At 35.4% G+C, this 19080-nt stretch overlaps 1 protein-coding gene across 1 annotated transcript in view; it reads right to left on the bottom strand.

Moving 5' to 3' along the window:
- Positions 1-4815: 4815 nt before the first annotated feature.
- Positions 4816-19080, bottom strand: part of LOC127836432 (neuroligin-2-like) — a 234091-nt gene continuing 219826 nt past the window's right edge. The window contains exons 2-6 of the mRNA XM_052363068.1: positions 18380-18529; positions 12906-13112; positions 7224-8040; positions 6519-6634; positions 4816-5872 (exon numbers count right to left, since the gene is read on the bottom strand). Coding sequence (XP_052219028.1) covers positions 5526-5872; positions 6519-6634; positions 7224-8040; positions 12906-13112; positions 18380-18500 — 1608 coding nt within the window. The 5' untranslated portion in view covers positions 18501-18529 and the 3' untranslated portion in view covers positions 4816-5525. The remainder of the gene's footprint in view (positions 5873-6518; positions 6635-7223; positions 8041-12905; positions 13113-18379; positions 18530-19080) is intronic.

Genomic DNA, 19080 nt, shown 5'->3' with positions numbered 1-19080 from the left:
TGGTGTGCATAAACACGCATCGAATATTGTAATTTACGGCGACGTTACGTGCCAGACTACTACCGCAAGACACCATATTGGGATGCTGCGCCTGTGGGATCGCCTTGTAAAGATGCCAGACGATAGGCTTACAAAGAGGATTTTTAATTGGGACTTCTCGCAGAATAAGGGCTGGAACTCCGACAATAAACATAACTTTGAATCACTGAACCTCCAGCACGTATTTGCATCCAGATCGATGAGCAACATCTCACAAGATAGTCTCCTAAGTCAGGAAACCGAACACTATAAGATAAACGAAATTAACAAATGGACGCAGGGCCTAGAAACCCAGCCGAACTTACAACCTATCGGCAAATAAAACATCTATATGGGTGCGAAAACTACGTGACAATGTGCCTCCCGAAACATCTCAGATCGTTTATTGCACAGATCAGAACTGGAACCTTTCTACTACGCATTGAAACATGGAGATTCCGACATCTGAAGCCTGAAGAGAGACTGTGTTTACTCTGCAAGGAACCAAATAAAATCGAATCCGAGTACCTCTTCCTATTTAAATGGACCTGTTATACAAACGTCAGACTTATGTTCTATTATTCCATCATAGCGATAATACCAGACCTGATTCGTATGGATTATAGTAACAGACTCAAATGCTTAATGAAGGACAAACGAGTGATATATACATTTGCTTTAATTATAAAAGATTGCTATTTAAAACGAGAAAGTATACTGCGTGTGACGATATGACTTTATTATGGCTATTATACACAATTGTATATGACACTTATAAAATGCTATATCCTATATTTAAATAGTCATTATTTTACAATATACTCTTTAACAGACATTAGACGGCTACACTTATCCATGTCTAATTAGTGACTCGTAAGCCATTTCCATGGCTGGGTAGTACTGTTTGTTTTGAAATTTTATATAAAATAATTTCTAGATGTTTGTACTATGTGTTACTTAAATAAAATATGAAACATGTATCGCAGTATTGAACACTCGATTAACAAAATATGCACGGACCTGTTAATTGATCAGCAAGAGCATTCACAAACTTCTTAAAACGAGTTATCACTTAAGTGCGCTAACGCTTCTATACTATCTGAATGTAATAAACCGCGTTCCATTTCTGATATAATCTTACTCTCAACACCATCTAGAACGACAACAATAATCGTATAAAACAATTAGTTCACACAATAACCACAAATAAGATTTAACAATAGTATCAACGTTAAGTTAAATGATGTAATTCACATTTCAGTATACAACTAACTGAATAAAATGTAAATGATTTTACCTCTAATTATATCTAAGAAATACCATCAAATGGCACCCGAGATTAAGAAGACATGTGTTTCAAACATAGGCACAACTAATTTACATTAGCTGATCAATTTGAATACAAATATCGATGATTCTGATTTAATACAGGCGTTAAGCCTTGAAGACGTAGGAATAAAATAATCGATACTCGATCGAGTTTAGTATTTAAACACGTGCATAACTTATGCTGACGAAGGATACCGAGATTTGAAATATACGCTTTTTGCGATGGCATGTTTTGTTTTGTACTAGTATTGTGTCCCTAAGGCATTTTGTGATTTCGTCTATTTAGACGATAAGTATTCGAATCCGGACAATTAGCTAATATTTTATGTAGATTATAAATCCATTATAGTATTTATGGAGAGCGTATGATCTCAGTACCTCAGGATCTTCCAATCCTCGCATGACTTAAATTATGGTTTATGTTTCAAGCAAGGGAATAGGCCCTTATCTTTTTCACATCAAACAGTGACCGAACTTATCATCAACCATATTGGCAGGAAAACACATTTAAGGATATTAATATAATACGTGTTTATATACTTATTATACAAATTACACGATCAGATTATAAGATCTCAGTCCGAAAACTACTTGCAATACTTAAAGTGTCCGGCTTTCATAATGAAAAAAAACCGCAATTATATGTGTTTATATATAAATAATATATTGCTACACATCACGTACAATTTTTGTACCTATTTTATATCATTTGTGTTACACATATATTAGTGTACTATATGTGCCGTGTATCTTGTATTAGTGAATAATAATAATAACAATGCCGATATTATCAGCAATTTAAACATACAAGTATCATTGTTTAACACGGGTTATGCCACCGATTATGTCTTGTTCTTCAGAAACATGACAGAAAATAAAGACTACCGATCTGAATAAATAAAAATATAGCGCTTGCAACGTCTTTTGTAGATAATTTGGAAAAAGCCTGTATTTGTATGACTGCGTAAACATTACCGTAAAGAGTTCCAAAGCCTGAAGGACTATACTCGCGCGGTCTCGGATTAGAATGCATCTCGCTATAAGTTACAAAACATCGTTTTACTTAAATTGCAACAGACCCTGTATATCCCATGCTTGAGAATGCATTGAATAAGTCACAAGAAACATGGTTTTGGTTTTATTATGAAAACGATTCCAAACAAATTTAGATAAACATACATCATGATATAATAAACATCGCACATGTTAAATCTACAAACAAAGATTTGACACAATAGTACGACGGTTGTAAACCGTTCGCTTGATGTTCAAAAAAGGAATACACTTAGTAATACAAACATTCAGTTCGCTAATTGTCTCTTATTATACAAATTTTTATATGTTTTCACATTTGCGTTGATTTCTGAACACAACGCATACATAAGTATATCAAAACCAGTGTAAATTATAGCTTGCCAACATTAATCTGGCACTGACTGTTATGCAGGGATATGTTAAAGCACCGTTACCGAAAATATGTTTTTCTGAAATAGCAGCGAATTCAATCTACTGAAGCATGTCCGACTCAGTATTGTGTTATGGAAACTCTTGAAAAACGAGTACAAAGCAAAACAAAACATAACAAGCAATCAAAGCGTATAATTTTTGAGTTCATGAGTGGCACCCAATTTTGTCGAGCTATACTTTGAACACATAATGAAGATGAGCTGCATTGGTTATTGAAAGTATGTATTGCATTTTCAGTATGACATAGCAAACGATTCTACATAGAGTTGTATATAAGTATTTGTTTTATATAAGATGAGTTGTCGAATAAATATGTTTCAGACCCATATTTAAATGTATAAATGTTTTTTTTATTCCTATTTAAACAAAACATAAATATAAACATAAATATACACGGTCACTTTAATTATTTAAAAAATTATTCTTAAATCAAACAATAAATATAATCAATTGATGTGCTAATTAAAATTAAACAATTTACGTTTATAGAAGATGTTTTTGTGCTCGCCGTTATGTGAGAAAAGTACACAAAAGCACGAACAACAAAACCAATCAAAAGGTAAGCAAGGATATAAAAAAGGAAAGGATTGAAACCGATTCACAAAATGTAACCAAAAAAACTAGGCACACATTTGATGTATACAAAATTTGTATGTGTTACAATGGCATTGAAGTCAACGGTATCATGTTCAAACATGGACAATGGTGTTCATAATGTGTGTGTTAATGTTCAACTTTGGATGGTAGCCCCATCTAGCTGTCATAGGAATGGTTTATTTACAAAGGATTGTGGGGGAACCGTTTATATACTGACACTAATAAAAGAGAAACAATGGAACATGCAAACTACAATTTCATTTTATATGAGAGATAATACACAAAATACAATATTTGAAAAGGCTACTTTATCGTTCTCACGCAACTGCATATTCGCGATTTTGTATATTAATACTTTCATAAGGTTAATAGATAACACAACATTAGGTTGTATATTATGTAACATAGAATGTATTGTTGTTCTGATTTTTTATTATAATGAACTTAACAATAACAAAGCTTATGATGAGCAAAGTGACCGAAAAGTGTTAGCAGTAGCACATACACATCACTAAATGTACGATCTATAAAACTTGATTATTCATAACTTTATTAAAAATGAGATGCTTCGTGATTTGTTCAGCACATTTTGATTTAAATACGCATATTATTTATAAAACGTCAATATATTTTGGCAAGACATGTTTTGACCTTTGATATCTTTAAATAATAAAGATATATCTTTCACGTAGGATTAGGTAAATATATTTTGTTCACAATTCCAAAGATTGATTATTCATATTTTTTTCTACGAAGTTTGGGGGTCTCAAACCGGATTCGATGGCCCTGAATATATTTCAGTCTCCCTATTTCAAACAACATTTTTATCAAATCGAGACATTGCCCCTAAACTTGACCAAAATTAACCCGTTCTCAATGAATATGCACACAAATGTTCTCTAAACAGCAATTAAGACATAAACGACCCGTTAGTGCGTACCCTATAAATAAATTAAATCAAGTGCAGTTTTTTATTTCCGAAATATTTTTAGCGACGTTTTCGCCAACGTTAAAGACGCATGCATATGTAAACAAAAAACACATTCAGACAAATAAACTAATATCCTCGACCCGCCGAACTCAGATTAAGAGAAACTTATCACAAATAGTAAAATATCCTAAATAAATTGCTAAACTCAGAAATTTGATATATTCAAGTTTTGATATCTATGAGTCGCGTTCTGAGAAAACTGGGTATAATGAATGTGCGTAAAGTGTCGTCCCAGATTAGCCTGTGCAGTCCACACAGGCTAATCAGCGACGACACTTTTCGCATTTATGACATTTTTCGTTGAAATGAAGTCTGTTCTTAGCAAAAATCCAATTAAGGCAGAAAGTGTCGTCCCTGATTAGCCTGTGCGGACTGCACAGGCTAATCAGGGACGACACTTTACGCACATGCAATATGTCCAGTTTTCGCAGTACACGACTCATATTATATTGGAAAAAATAATTACTGAACCAACAAAAAACGTCCGCTTCAATCGAGGATCATACGATGGTGATTGCATTGTTTGATGTCACACGAGGCTGTGGATTCTTTATTGGTTCCGGGGATGGGGATGAATTGTGTGCGCGTGGTATTGCGTTGTTTTCTTTTGAGGTTTTCACGGCGTTCTCGCCGCTGACGGCGGTGTTTGGCGTTTTGAGAGACGCGTCGCGTGGCGGCGTCTCTTTTGTATGCATAGGTGAAGAAACTGTCTGTGATAATGCACTATATGTATAACCGACCGAATTCGTCGACGGTTTTGATATGGTAGAGTAAGCATGAGGTCCGTCAGACCCCGACGCCGGCATTGCTTTATGATTCATCGCTGACGGAGGGTGTGACGTTATAGTGACATCAGAGCGTTCACACCTCTGAGAGTACATATCATGATTATCATTTACGTTAATTAGTCGGACGTCCCTTACGTCCCTTGCGTCTCTTGCGTCTCTGGCGGCGTTAGAAACGTCGACACATCGACGCTGACGCATCTTCGTGAGTTTCTTTCGTTGGAAGTACATACCGACAAAAATTAAGAAATTTAGAAAAAGTAACGAGCACCCTACCGCTATTGTTACACTTAACGGAACATTTGAACTATCACTAGTAATTTGACCCGAGGCCGATGCTACCACAATGGGAGGTTGTCTCTCGTTACTTTCCACTTGTTCAGTGGACACCGGCAGTATAAAGTCACTTGTGGAGATCTCTTTTGTCTCCGTCTCGTACCCCGGGTCACTGAGTGAGGGGTAACTGGCGGGGTGTATGGAGGCGGCGGCGGCGACGGGAATATTGACCGGAACTGCGTAATCAAGCGCGACGGGTCGTCAAAAGTCGACATGTCTTCAGCGTTTTCCAGCTGGTGCCCAGTCTCGGACGTATTGTTGTCAGGCTCGTTGAGTTTTGGGATTAACTTTGTCCATAATGCTGTTTCCCGGCTTTTAAAGAAGTCCTTCACCTTTGAGCCTTTGCGATCTTAAATGGAATAAACACTATTTCATACTCGTGTTACTTGTTGTTCTTTGCGAAATTGTAAACTAATACGCTTACTTACTTAATTTCAGTTTCTGGTAAATCTATAATGATTGTATTAATATATCGATGTTTTCTTGAAATTCAAACCAAAGCTATTGTCGGTCTGCATGAAACCATTCTAGGGCGTAACGTTATTGGTTCTTTTAGTTCCTATAGCGAGTTATAAAATATTCAATACATATTTTATATACGTGTACCATCCATATTAGTTATCCAACGTAAATTCAGATCATGTTAGTGAATTAATACTATGGATATTATAATTGCAATTACCGTAATATTTGCCTACAATCAACATCACACATCGTATTATTTACGAATCTTTTTATGCAAACCAATATTACACATATTTCCTACGTGCAGTAAATAGTTTGGACTGATATTGCATATTATGTTAGTAATTTAACTGTACAGTTGTATAAACTAAACATGAACACATGAACCTGTTTATAAAGTGATAATCACAAAACACCGAATACAAAAGTTACAAATGTGTGTCATGAACATTACATAAGTTTCCTTTATATTCCATATGTAACAGTAATTTGATGTATGTCCGCAACCAAATGTATACAATCTTAATTACCTATATTTCCTATATGCAGGTAACTTTGTTTGCTGATATTGTACTTCGGCCAGCGTTCCTCCGGATAGTAAGGGTTACCGCTGTTGGTGGCGCCTGCTTCAGGTAGATTCGGGTCGCTGAAAGACATCCGGTCGTTAAGTTTTAATACAAAATTGATTTTTATTCGATATAGTTTTATATATTAACATACGTATTGTGGATGCTTTATATATATTATAGAGGTGTAACGTGTGTTCATGTAGCATGGTATTCAAACAATGTAAAGTCTCACAGTTCGACAACGTTAATTATCCTTAATAGCGGGTACAATTCAATAATATTCTGTTCCAAAGATTATATAACGGTAGGCACACCGGACATACATACGCATTATTTGTTTTAAATAATGTTCAAATAATAAACATTAAAATACAATTGACTGCCTCCGCGTTGGTTGTGTAACTGTATGCACACTGAACATAAACACATACAATTTGTTTTTAGAAACCATCATGGCGCACTGTGAAAGGGTATTATTCAAGCGTCCAATCGGTATTCTAACTTAATGTGCAATTAATAAAAAATTAGTACGTATCTCTTACATTATTGTTTAAGCATGTGTGTATATTAAACAATTATGACAACTGTATCAACTAATCCAGTCCGATACAAGTGAATTGTATTGTTGGATTTTCGGATTTAGTTCAGTTCAACAATTACTCTTACCCAGTCTTAGCAAAGTTCGTCCACATGCGCATCATAAATTTGCTCAACTCAATTTCTGGCGTTGTGTACGTCGACGGAAATGGCGACAGTCCGCCGACCAGTGGAGCACCGAATATATAGGGCAACTCGTCTCCATGGACTCCACCTGACCAATGGGAGTAGTCCTCGCTCTGCGTGGAGTACGCAAACGAGTACAAGTAGGTATCATTCCGTTTGGAATGCTCTTGCGCCATCTTTAGTAACGGCGCCTTAAACTGACCGTCACTAAGCATGTCCATGATCTCGTCCCTGCGCGAGAAATTGTCTCTCACCCCTTCGTACTGCTTATATTCGTGGTCAAGCACGTCGTAAATCTGCTGACGATTGTACATGTATATGTTCTGAACGTACGTCCGCATGATCTGCGTTCTCCGTATCTCCGTTATCCCGTTTTCAATCTCGCCCTGTGTGAGGTACGAATACGCCTCCTTCCGTGTTACACCAACCATCATCTTGATCGAGGCGAACCTGGAATTGCGCAGCTCGATTAGCTCCTCGAGCGATTTTCCCATGGGGAACATGCTCTTCGCGTTCATGCTCTTGTCGATACTTGGCGCGAAGCACGTGAAATACTTCGGCGTAACGGGCACGTTCCGCACGAGGTCGTCGACAGATTTCTGCCGCAAGCACTCCACTAGCTTGTGGCTGTCATATTTATTAATCGCGACTGAGCAGTTGACTTTCTGTGCCAGCATGTGCGTGCAGCGTTTCGCATCGATCGACATCGCCCAAGTACTCAAGGCGGATCCGCTCTGCAGGATAACGTTCGTGAATAAATCTGAAATGAGATTAACACGGCAGATTGCAGTTAATGCATTCTCTATTTGGGGTCTAGATATGCATACATGCGACTGTTTAATCCAACAATAAAACTATGGGACCATCGGCCCTAAGGTGTTCACATAAGACCCAAAGGAACTGACTGGTCTGGAAAAGTGCGAATTGATGCATAAAGATTGGACATGTGTCTTCTTGAGTATTTACATAATTTCTTATTTGACCTGGTTACCTTAGTTTTTAGCTTGCATGACCCAGTTTCAATCTCAGCCACAATTTTATTGGGATACATTTTATGACAAATGTTCATGATGAGTACCTAATTTGTGTAGCTAATATAGCGTCAAAAAGTCTACTTTATCACATTTTATGGACTACTGCCCCGCCCCCTTAGCGGCCATGTTTTCAACATACCGGAGGTATGTTCGAACTAGACGGACAAGTGATGAGAACAAGTGTTCTGACTAAGTTTTATTTATATTGCAATAAACATGTGACTCCTGGAGTGTTAACAAAGTTGTACTGCAGCCATACAATACAAAAATACCCTGCCCCCCCCCCCCCCCTTGCGGCCACGCTTTTAAACGGACCACAACCATTTTCGAACTCAGCCCATGTATCATTAGAAAACATGTTCTCATCAAGTTTGATGATCAATTGGACTTCAATATGATTTTTAGAGTGTTAACACGTTTTTATTATGGAGATTAAGTAAAATACCCCGCCCCCAGGCGGCAATATTTTTCAACAGACAATAACCATTTTCTAAAACGTCCAAGATATCATTTGAACTAATGATCTGTTTTATGAAGTTTTGACAATGCATATTGCTTCTATAGTGTTAATCAGATTTTGCAAAAGCCATATAATGAAAATTGCCACGCCACCATGCAGCCATGCTTTTAAAGGGATCTTTTCACGGTTTGGTAAATTGACAAAATTGAAAAAAAGTTGTTTCAGATTCGTAAATTTTCGTTTTGTTATGATATTTGTGAGGAAACAGTATAACTGAACATTTACCATAGTCTAATATAGCCATAATATCTTTTGACGATTTGTAAACCTAAAAATAATAAAGCGTTGCAACGCGAAACGATTGAATAATTTGGAGAGTTCTGTTGTTGTCGTTAAAATTTACGAAACTACGAAGACTGCTTATATAAGGTATAAAATACTTAAACTGTGTATGCCGGCGGAATAGCCGAGAGGGCTAATGCGTTTTTACTTCAGACTCATTCCAGGACTCCGGGGGTCACTGGTTCGAGTCCTAGTATCGGCTACTTTTTTAAAACTTTTTTAAATTTTATTCTTGATTTTTTACTGGAGCTTTTAAGATCCAATGTTTACATTTATCAATATAAAGCATTTAATGACAAACTTAACAATATGCCAAAATCTGTGAAAAGGCCCCTTTAAACAAAGCGGAACCATTGCCAAACTTGTGCAAGATATCATTGGGCCATATGCTCTGACCAAGTTTTAAGTAGATTGGACAATAAATGGGGCCTTTAGAGTGCCATTTTAAATAGCGAGTTGCTGATGTTGTTCATCTATGTTTTGTGGAGTAATATCAGCATATATTTTTGTCCGATAACATAATTGCCGGTTGTTTCATCTAAGGTAAGTTCTCTTATTTTTATTTTTTTCTACGTAATGATTAGTTGTGTTATGGATTAGCAAAAATAATAACATTTGTAGTTTTCAATTATCTTCTGTTTTACATAAAAAGAAAACAAAATCATTTTTATGAAGATTGTTTAACAATGTGCTACAATGTTTTTGTTGTCAGCAATTAAATAAATCTCGAAATATTTTACAAGAGTCATTATTTTTATTGAGCTTTACATAAATCATCTTGCAGTTTGGTCATTATTCATCGACTTCCTAATGTTAGTTTGGAATTATCCATACACTAGTTAGGTCATTATCCAATTTGTATATTCTTGTCCCAAACAAATACAAATATATTGCGTTTTCGAGCATTTAAGGCAATCAATTTTTTTAAATACATATATGAAAGGTTAATACATAAGTCCAAGCATTAAAACATAAAAAAAATATTCGCTTATAATTGTTTTTGGACTCAAACTTTCGACAATTTCATTTACTTTTTCCAGATTTTCAAAAATATTCATTTTATTTCGATGTAATTGTTTTTGATTATTATGGGGTTTTTAGCGCATTGTATCCGGAAAATAACATTTTATCAAAAAGAAATGTTTATTATGTCACATCATACCTTAAATAATCGTGTTCTCATAAATAAATGACTGGAGTCTTTATTTCTGTCGCGATTTTTTCTTCAGTTTGAATTATCCTACACAGTTTGGATTATCGACGTACAGGGGGTGCTTTGCGCCTATATTTAATAATCCCTGTATTAACATTAGATGGATGAGCTAAACCATTTCACAGATGAGTTAACACAAACAATTGAATACTAAATACATCTCTGCGTCGCTACTGTGTAACTCTATGCACCGCTTTGATTTAATTTTTTTCATATCATTTGGCAGGTTATTTACTTACCTTCCTTTAATGCTTATTACTTCCCTTGGATTTGTGTTTTTGACCTTTGACCTTGAAGGATGACATTGACCTTAACCTTTAGCCACTCAAAATCTGCAGCTCTATGAGATACACATGCATGCCAAATATCAAGTTGCTATCTTCAATATTGCAAAAGTTATGGCCAATGCACCATACCGGGGGCATAAAAATAAGTGAAAATCTCTGACCTGGCCTCACCATAACCCCCATAACTTTTGACCCAGGGGTGAGATCAAAATTCCGAATAGTGCAGGGTCGCACATATGCTCATAGCTACCATGTGTGTTAGTTTCAAGGTTCTAGTGCTTAAAGTGTAGGAGGAGATAGTGGCCAGGACGGACAGACAGACAGACGGACAGACAGACGGACAGACGGACGGCGGAGATAACCACAATATACCTACGCTTTTCAAAAAGCGTGGGGATAACAATATTAAGAACACACACCTTTACGGTTATTCATAAATTGTGGTAACATAATTGTCATTCACTGATACCATCTATCAATCTGAAAGTCCTTAAGAAAACATGTGCATACAAGGGCCTTCTTTCAACGTATCATATCGATTTTTGTCATCATATATCATTTAAGTTATTTCATCATGAATAGGTTAGTTTATTTACCAAAGCCATCGTATACTGCAAATTAATAAATGCGTTTATAAGTTATTGTATGTATGTATGTTTATGTCTATACAAAGTAACGTTTCATTAAAAAGTTCAACGATACATCAGCAACTAGAAATTGCGCGGCAGAGGCCGACGCGTATCCCCACGCCGCATGTTTGACCCAGGGGCGCCCCAGGTATGGTAATGGGGCCATGCATAGTTGAGATTGACCGTATTGTCATCAGAGAGGTTCAGTATCAATTTGAAGTAAATCGGTGTAGAAATGAAGAAGTTAATGTAAAATGACATAACAAATGAGTGAAAATCTCTCACCCGGCTCCACCCCAACCCCCATAACTTTTGACCCAGGATTCAGATCAAAATTCCAAATAGTGCAGAGTCGCACATATGGTCATAGCTACCGTGTGTGTAAGTTTCAAGGTTCTAGTGCTTATATTGTAGGAGGAGATAGTGGCCAGGACGGACGGACGGAAGACGGAGATAACCACAATATCCCCACTTTTTCCCCGAAAAGCGTGGGCATAATAAATTGTATTATGTTCATAGGACAGCTTATTTAAGCGGCTTCGTATAACGTGCTGACAACGCAGTTCGTATTTGAAAAAAATCAACAGAAATCGATTTTTAATCTAGTGACGTTGTTTTTTGTAATTGTTTATTCCCATTCCCGTAGCTGAATATCCACTGTTAAGTATACCAGAAACATTATGAATTATAGGTCCTACAGAATAAAGAGTTGCCAATTACGGTCGACCAAAAGTATGGAAATCTAATTTGGTCCAACATTTGCAGCGTACATTGTTTACAAAGGTTGCAGTAGAGCAAACGTAATAGGGTTTCTTGGAAAAGCCATAACGTAGGATACAATTGGGACCCACGATTGGAAACCATCAAATAAGTTTACTTTTACACTAACGCAATAGTGGCACCATTTTCTCGGACTATTGATGCTGTTGAATGATTGCAAAAAATACAATTGAGCCGCGCTTTGAAAAAACTGGGCTTAATGCATGTGCGAAAATTGTCGTCCCAGATTAGCCTATGCAGTACGCACATGCTAATCAGGGACGACACTTTCCGCTTTTATGGTATTTTTAGTTTGAAGGAAGTCTCTCATAACCGAAAATTATATTTAGGCGGAAAGTGTCGTCCCTGATTAGCCTGAGGGGACTGCACAGGCTAATCTGGGACGAAACTATACGCACATGCATTAAGCCCAGTTTTCTCAGAACACGACTCAATTGATCTTATTGAACACGTTGTGTTGATATGATAGCAATCGGTGCGATACTTTCGATTGGTTGTAAATTTAGTTAACAATATTAAATTTTGAAGATAACTCCCTTTAAAAACACATATAAGATTTAATATAAAACACATCTGGAGTTCAAGTACAGCAAATTAATGAACCTTTTGACCGCATGTTTTGTTACTCACTGAAATATTTCTACGGATTTTCGCCACTTGTCTCCGATTCAAATAGGTTACTTTAAGTAGTTTGCGTCGATATGAACATAATGTCCGAGTTTAAAACTTTTCGACTAGGAATGCTTCGGAAAATCAATATTAAACTAACCTCATAACCTGCCGTTAACTGGCATTAGTTGAACTGATAGCACATACAATACTGACATAAGTTATATATGGCGAAATATTGAAATAACAAAACCACTTTGAAACATATTACCATGAGAGGCCTGTCGCATTTCTTCGTACTCGTTTGTAAAGAGCAACAGATTGACCAAGGCCGCCCCGTGACTGTGCCCGAACAGGGTGACCCGCTTGGAATCGCCACCAAACTTTACAATGTTTTCCTTGACCCAATATAGCACGGCAATGAGGTCCCAGAGGGCGTAGTTGCCCGGCGCCTCCTTGTCGCCGGTCTGAAGGAAGCCTGAAATAGTATGGAAGGTATGTTCAAAGATTCCAATTCCAACGTTAACGACGTGTTTTTTTCCTGCTTCGTGTTTATATATTAAATAAAATTATATGCGTAAAAACATTCGTTTTAAAATAAGTATTCTGTAAATACGCCGCTTTAAAATAAAATAAACAAGAACAACAAGATGCAGTTTTTTTGGAAATAGTTTATTGTTTAATGAAAACGTCTGATCTATATATATCATGTAATCTTAAAAACATCACATTGAATTATCCGTTTCCACGAAAGGCCTTTATTATTAAAATAACATTAAACTAGATTATTTACGATGGTACACCATTAGTATTTTGACAAACTAAATATTAATAACGACCTTTAAACATCGTTGGAAAATTAGTTCTGGTTCTTAAAATTCAACAACGTGACAGTTTATATTATACATAAATCATGAAACATCAACCACACAAATAATGCTCCATCCCAAAATAATCTTGCATTCACGGTCATAATCCTAAAATAGTTAATTTTGATATCCACGTAAATAACAATACTATTTGGTAATATACGTGTTAATATGTATGCAACAATTTTAAATTAACAGCGCGTTATAAAACACACATACCGGTAGCATTTGTTCTTCAGGTTTCTGTTTTATGATGAAACTATGATAATGAATACTTGAAATGAAATAGTTGGTGCTCATTTAATGAACACGCCCAATAAAACCGACGTCAATTATCGGTTTATTACATTATCCTAACATATTAATTATTTCTTACAAAAGTTGTATCACTAATTCAATATTTAAACTGAATACACTTTTCAACAAAAATCGCTTCACTTAATGTGAAATCAAAAAAGCACATCTAAAATTAAGAAAAACGAGTTTAATAAATGAGAATAAGAATCGGATGATGTGTTTTAATACCATCATCAGCAATGTTTAATCTTTGGCCTTAATTAATACACCTAATCTAATCGTAGTTCAACCATGTGCAACTTCGGAATATATGGAGTAAGTAAAATCTAGAAACATTATCAAGTGAAAAATTCTTATTAAAACCTGCTAATATTTATTTAAGGTAATTCAATTGGGTACACATTGGGTCACATTCTTAAGTAATTTCAATACATTTATCCAACCTATATATCTGTGCAAATCAAGTAAAAAGTTTGATATAAAAACAATATTTGTTTAATGACCGATATTTTTAATTTTACAACTTACCTTAAAACAGTTGTAATCAATTACATAATGCTAATCTGAATTTTAACTAATTATGGATTGTCTGCAGATTTGTTAGCTCTTTCAGTGCGGGAACCGAATTTTGAAGGCCTGTGCAAACAGTTTGGATCCGGATGAGACGCCACAGAACGTGGCGTCTCATCAGGATCCAAACTGTTTGCTATTCAGATAGTATTCTTTGAAAAAAATTGATGAAAATGCTAATTTTAGAAATTTAGCAGACAACATTTTAGCAGACGACAAATTTCCCAGCATGCAAAGGGTTAATCTGATTCTGGTTGGGATTATCGCCCTTCAGCAGTTGCTTGTCAATGAATAAGGTTGAGACATGTCTCGTCCTTGATTTGTTCTAATTGTGACTTAGACACACTGGCCCATATGTGGGAACTTTAATTGCAAGATGAACGATTTATGTCCTCCACACATACCTATATACATCATAAACAAATACACAACACCAACATTTCTTTAGAATATTAAACTTGATCATAGATTATAACAACTTTTATATATCTTGATTGTTTTGGGGCTGACTGTAGCACTTAAAAAAAGTTTACTTGACGTTTTATAAACTTGTTGTTGTTGTTTTGTTAACTAAACTAAATTTCCTTTGCAAACGCAACACATTGAAGTTAGTATATGAATATTCGATGTTAATGCCAGCATTTTATGGTGTCAATCTTAAATAAGTACATATATAAGAACGGATAAAGTTTACATTGATTATTAATTAACAGTTTTACATGTACCCGATCCAACTCTGTAAATTTACATGAAACAATCTCTGTTTGTGGTATTAAATGTAGTCATTTTCACAGAGGAGTGCTGATTAAGAAATAATCCGTGTACGTTAAAGTTTGTTGTCGAATAAGCCACGGCCGGAGGTTTAGATGCGTAGGGATTTAATCAAGAGTGCAAAGCACTAGTGGTTTGAAACCACGCATCTAAACCTCCGGCCGTGGGTTATTCGACAACAAACTAAAACGTACACGAATTATTTCGATTCTAACACGGTTTTTACTAAAGATTTATACAATGTATCTTATTTTTCTTGTGTACTATTTTATGTGAAGTTCAGCCCATAAAAATAACTTTCGGCTGTCCTGTCGATCAGATCTTCGCCTTCAATAACAGCATTACCGCATTATTACGCTGGTGGAAAATGTATCAGCATGTTTTGCTTAGTCACCGCGCGTGCTTTCAGTGTATAAGCTCCGCCCATAATTATTGCAGAATAACCCATAGACGATTTTCTTTTTTGTTTAAATGAAATTTGGCACGTGTCGTGTTAGAAATTTCAACAATGTGCATGTTCTTTTACATTAATGAGAGTTTAAGTCCGTACATAAAGTATATGCACCTCGTGTGAAATTTCGTTGATGGTTTTGTTTAATTTATTCCTTGTATTTAAGTTTGAAATATTGATATTATGTGTGAATAATCACGAGTATAGGTCATTAAGTGCTATTTATTAACAAAATATGAATAACAATCACAGTCATGTGAAACGAGTGTAGTAAGCAATATTAAGTGTAAGTTGATAATAGTGTTCGCGTTTTAGATACACGTTGATCATTATAAGCATGCGTTACAGTAAACAATAAAGTTTCAATTACACTTTACTGTTGTTAACTTATCACAAGTGAACTGTGTATATATTGACGTTACTTTACAATACGTTAAAAGCTGGTTTGAATATATATCCTTAGTATCGTTAGTTAACAATATGTACATTAACACCAACGCATACAATTAATTTGCGCAAAGTGTTTATTTAGGAAAACCTATTTATTAACGGACAAGTTAAAGCTATTGTATCATACATCAACCAATATAGTAACATATTCGGTGTTTACAAGTTTTTAACAAAGTAGCAAACTATATGAACTGTAAACTATAATCTTAACTTACCTACACGGATTATTAGCTGATATACATGTACGCACTTAGGGTTTCAGTTTTCTTGTATGATGCTGGCTGTCTTTATACACACACACAAATATATATTTACGTTAAGCGTGCTTAATTAACGAATGGAAAATCCATGTCTATATGTGTTACACTGATCTCCCGTAAAAACATATTGCGTTCAGTGGGGTGTTTTGAATTAAAACTATTAGGAGCAATTACATTGAACATAAATTTATAATTGTATAATACATTCATCTTTATTTTTAAACACAAGTCTATTTATTTTACAGCGTTCTAAGATATAATTGAATATAATCTAGCTATGCCATGGTTAATATATTACACGTTTCAGATTTAACAAATTTAAAGATAAAACAATGCCAACATGTATTGCTCTTACAATTTATCCGTAGTCATACAACCAGCAAAGGCCTGTGTGTTAAGGTATTTATACATACGCGAAATGTTGTTTTTTTTAAGAATATTGTACTTTTGATGCAATAGTATGCGTTATAATACTAAAATATCAATGATCTGGATGTGCTGTTTTATCGACTTTTATTCGCTTTTTTATCTGTGATTGTGCCTCAACAATATATTAAACATAACTATCTGTTTTGGTTGGGGTGACGACCGTGAAATGGTCAATTAAAAGCATTAAATGAAACCTGTTTAGAGTATAGCAAGTACACACTATTCTAAAATCACACACATAACAAATGACCGCGAAAAAAGTTATATTCGCCCCAGACATCGAAATAAAATTAGGATGCTCCCAGCAATCTATTTTCGAAATCCGGTCTTTGCTTATTGCGTTATTTTCAATGCTATGTACAGTGCAACTAATCCGTTTCCAATAAGCATAGGCGCCACGCACCGTTATGGGTCAATATGTCAACAGTCGAAAATTGGTTATGGGAAAGAGAAACCATTATTACATACTGGCTGGCAGCAGACTTACGATTCTCCTAGGAGCAATGGACACTCTGATTAATAACACGAGCAATCTAGAAATGGTAGAGTTACACTTACAGACTCAGCTAGATTTGTAAATTGTTGATTTAAAATTTGGCAAAATAAGTATACGTTACAGACATAGTGGCGTCACTTGATTTATAGATGTAAACACGAAACAACACAACATGCATATGCTTTTTATTTGGAATACTTGCCCAAGTAGGACCATTAATTTAAAAAGTGCAATAAACATGACCATACAATGAAACCATGAGATCACTGTTTTGATTGAATGTTATTACCACTGTAATCAGAATAGAAGGTCTGCATAAAAGCTCCATACATTCAAAAGCTGACAGCAATGACTTCATTCAAACTCCTCTTAAAGATGCGGAAACAATAACTTTGACCCTACTTTGATTGGCTTCAAGTATAATCCAAAGATGTGTCATTATATTCATCGATTCTAGCACAACAAATAGTTATTGATCGGCGCTGTTTAATATTGGTTGGGCTATTAGCAAGTTAATAAACGAGAATTTTACACTACCTTGAAAACCTGACAATATCCATGTTGGCATTATTCGAAGCTTCCTTAATTACTCATGTCATAAAACAACTAATTTAATGACTTAGAATGTTTTAACAAGCTTTTTACTTAATTTTACCAAATGGCCTAGTATGTTTACCAGACTAATTTTGTTCCAGATACATAGATGATTTTAACATACCTTTACGATCTTACCAAGTTTCGTGCAAATTGGACGATACGTATGGCCTTGATAGTTTGTACATGCTTTTATTTAACTTGACCTAGTGATATGGATTTTGCCATTGGTTGACTAAATTTTAGGTGTTCAAAAGCTTTGACTGTGTTTGACCTAGTCGCTTGTTTTTGGATCCCGCTAAACCCAGTTTAACCAACGGTCCACTTTCCGTGTGGTTAAATGTTATGAACACAATTCATAAATATTTCGAAAAATATGCGCACTTTCAGCTCAGATAAACCCGACATGTACCGTTTATTTTATGTTTGTCATTCGTCTAGTTCTAAAATCGAATTATTATCAGGCGTTTTAAGTGATACGTAAAACTGCACTAGTAAAAAATCATGACACTCTTACATCTGTCGGATAATATTATAAAATGCATTTGACAAACTTACCCAATACGCCAAGCCGGTAGTTTACGGTTATTACAATCACGCCGCCATATGACGCCAGCACGCTGCCGTCGTATGCATTTCCTGTTCCCACTTCATACGACTCCCCGTGAACAAACACCATAACAGGCAGCTTGTCTGTCTCGTTCCAGTCTGCAATTACATCGGCCAGTGATTAATGGGTAGGTCGCGATCAAGGCCAGATCGCATTTTTATTCGCATGAAATGTTACTGATGACCTATGTATGCGTTAAAGACACGTATAGCAAAATAAATATACAAACAATATCGGCCGATTGCTTTTAATGGAACCACATGTTGTAACTTTTCAAAAGTTAAGATATGAATTTTCTGGAATACTTTACATTAAAGGCTTCCATTTACTTTTGAAATCTACAAAAAATAACATCCTGACAGTTTCGCGCCATTTTCCCTGATTAGATATGACAATTTCATTTTCCTCCAATATATATTACTACATTTTACGTTTATGTTACTTGAGGCGGACTATTATTTCTCACTCAGAAACATGATTTAAGACTTGATTTTTGACTGAACTCAAACAAACGTTAGGTTGTCAGAGAGCAGCGGCACTTTTAGACTTAATTTTTGTAAATCGTCCACCGATAATATCCACTGATACATTATTATGTCTTAACAAAACGTTTCTAATTAATATTGTCATTTTGCAAGCTGAACTTATG

This window comes from Dreissena polymorpha, chromosome 6 (genome assembly GCF_020536995.1).
Source record: "Dreissena polymorpha isolate Duluth1 chromosome 6, UMN_Dpol_1.0, whole genome shotgun sequence".
NCBI classification, from domain to species: domain Eukaryota; kingdom Metazoa; phylum Mollusca; class Bivalvia; order Myida; family Dreissenidae; genus Dreissena; species Dreissena polymorpha.
This window is presented reverse-complemented; position numbering and strand designations above follow the sequence as displayed.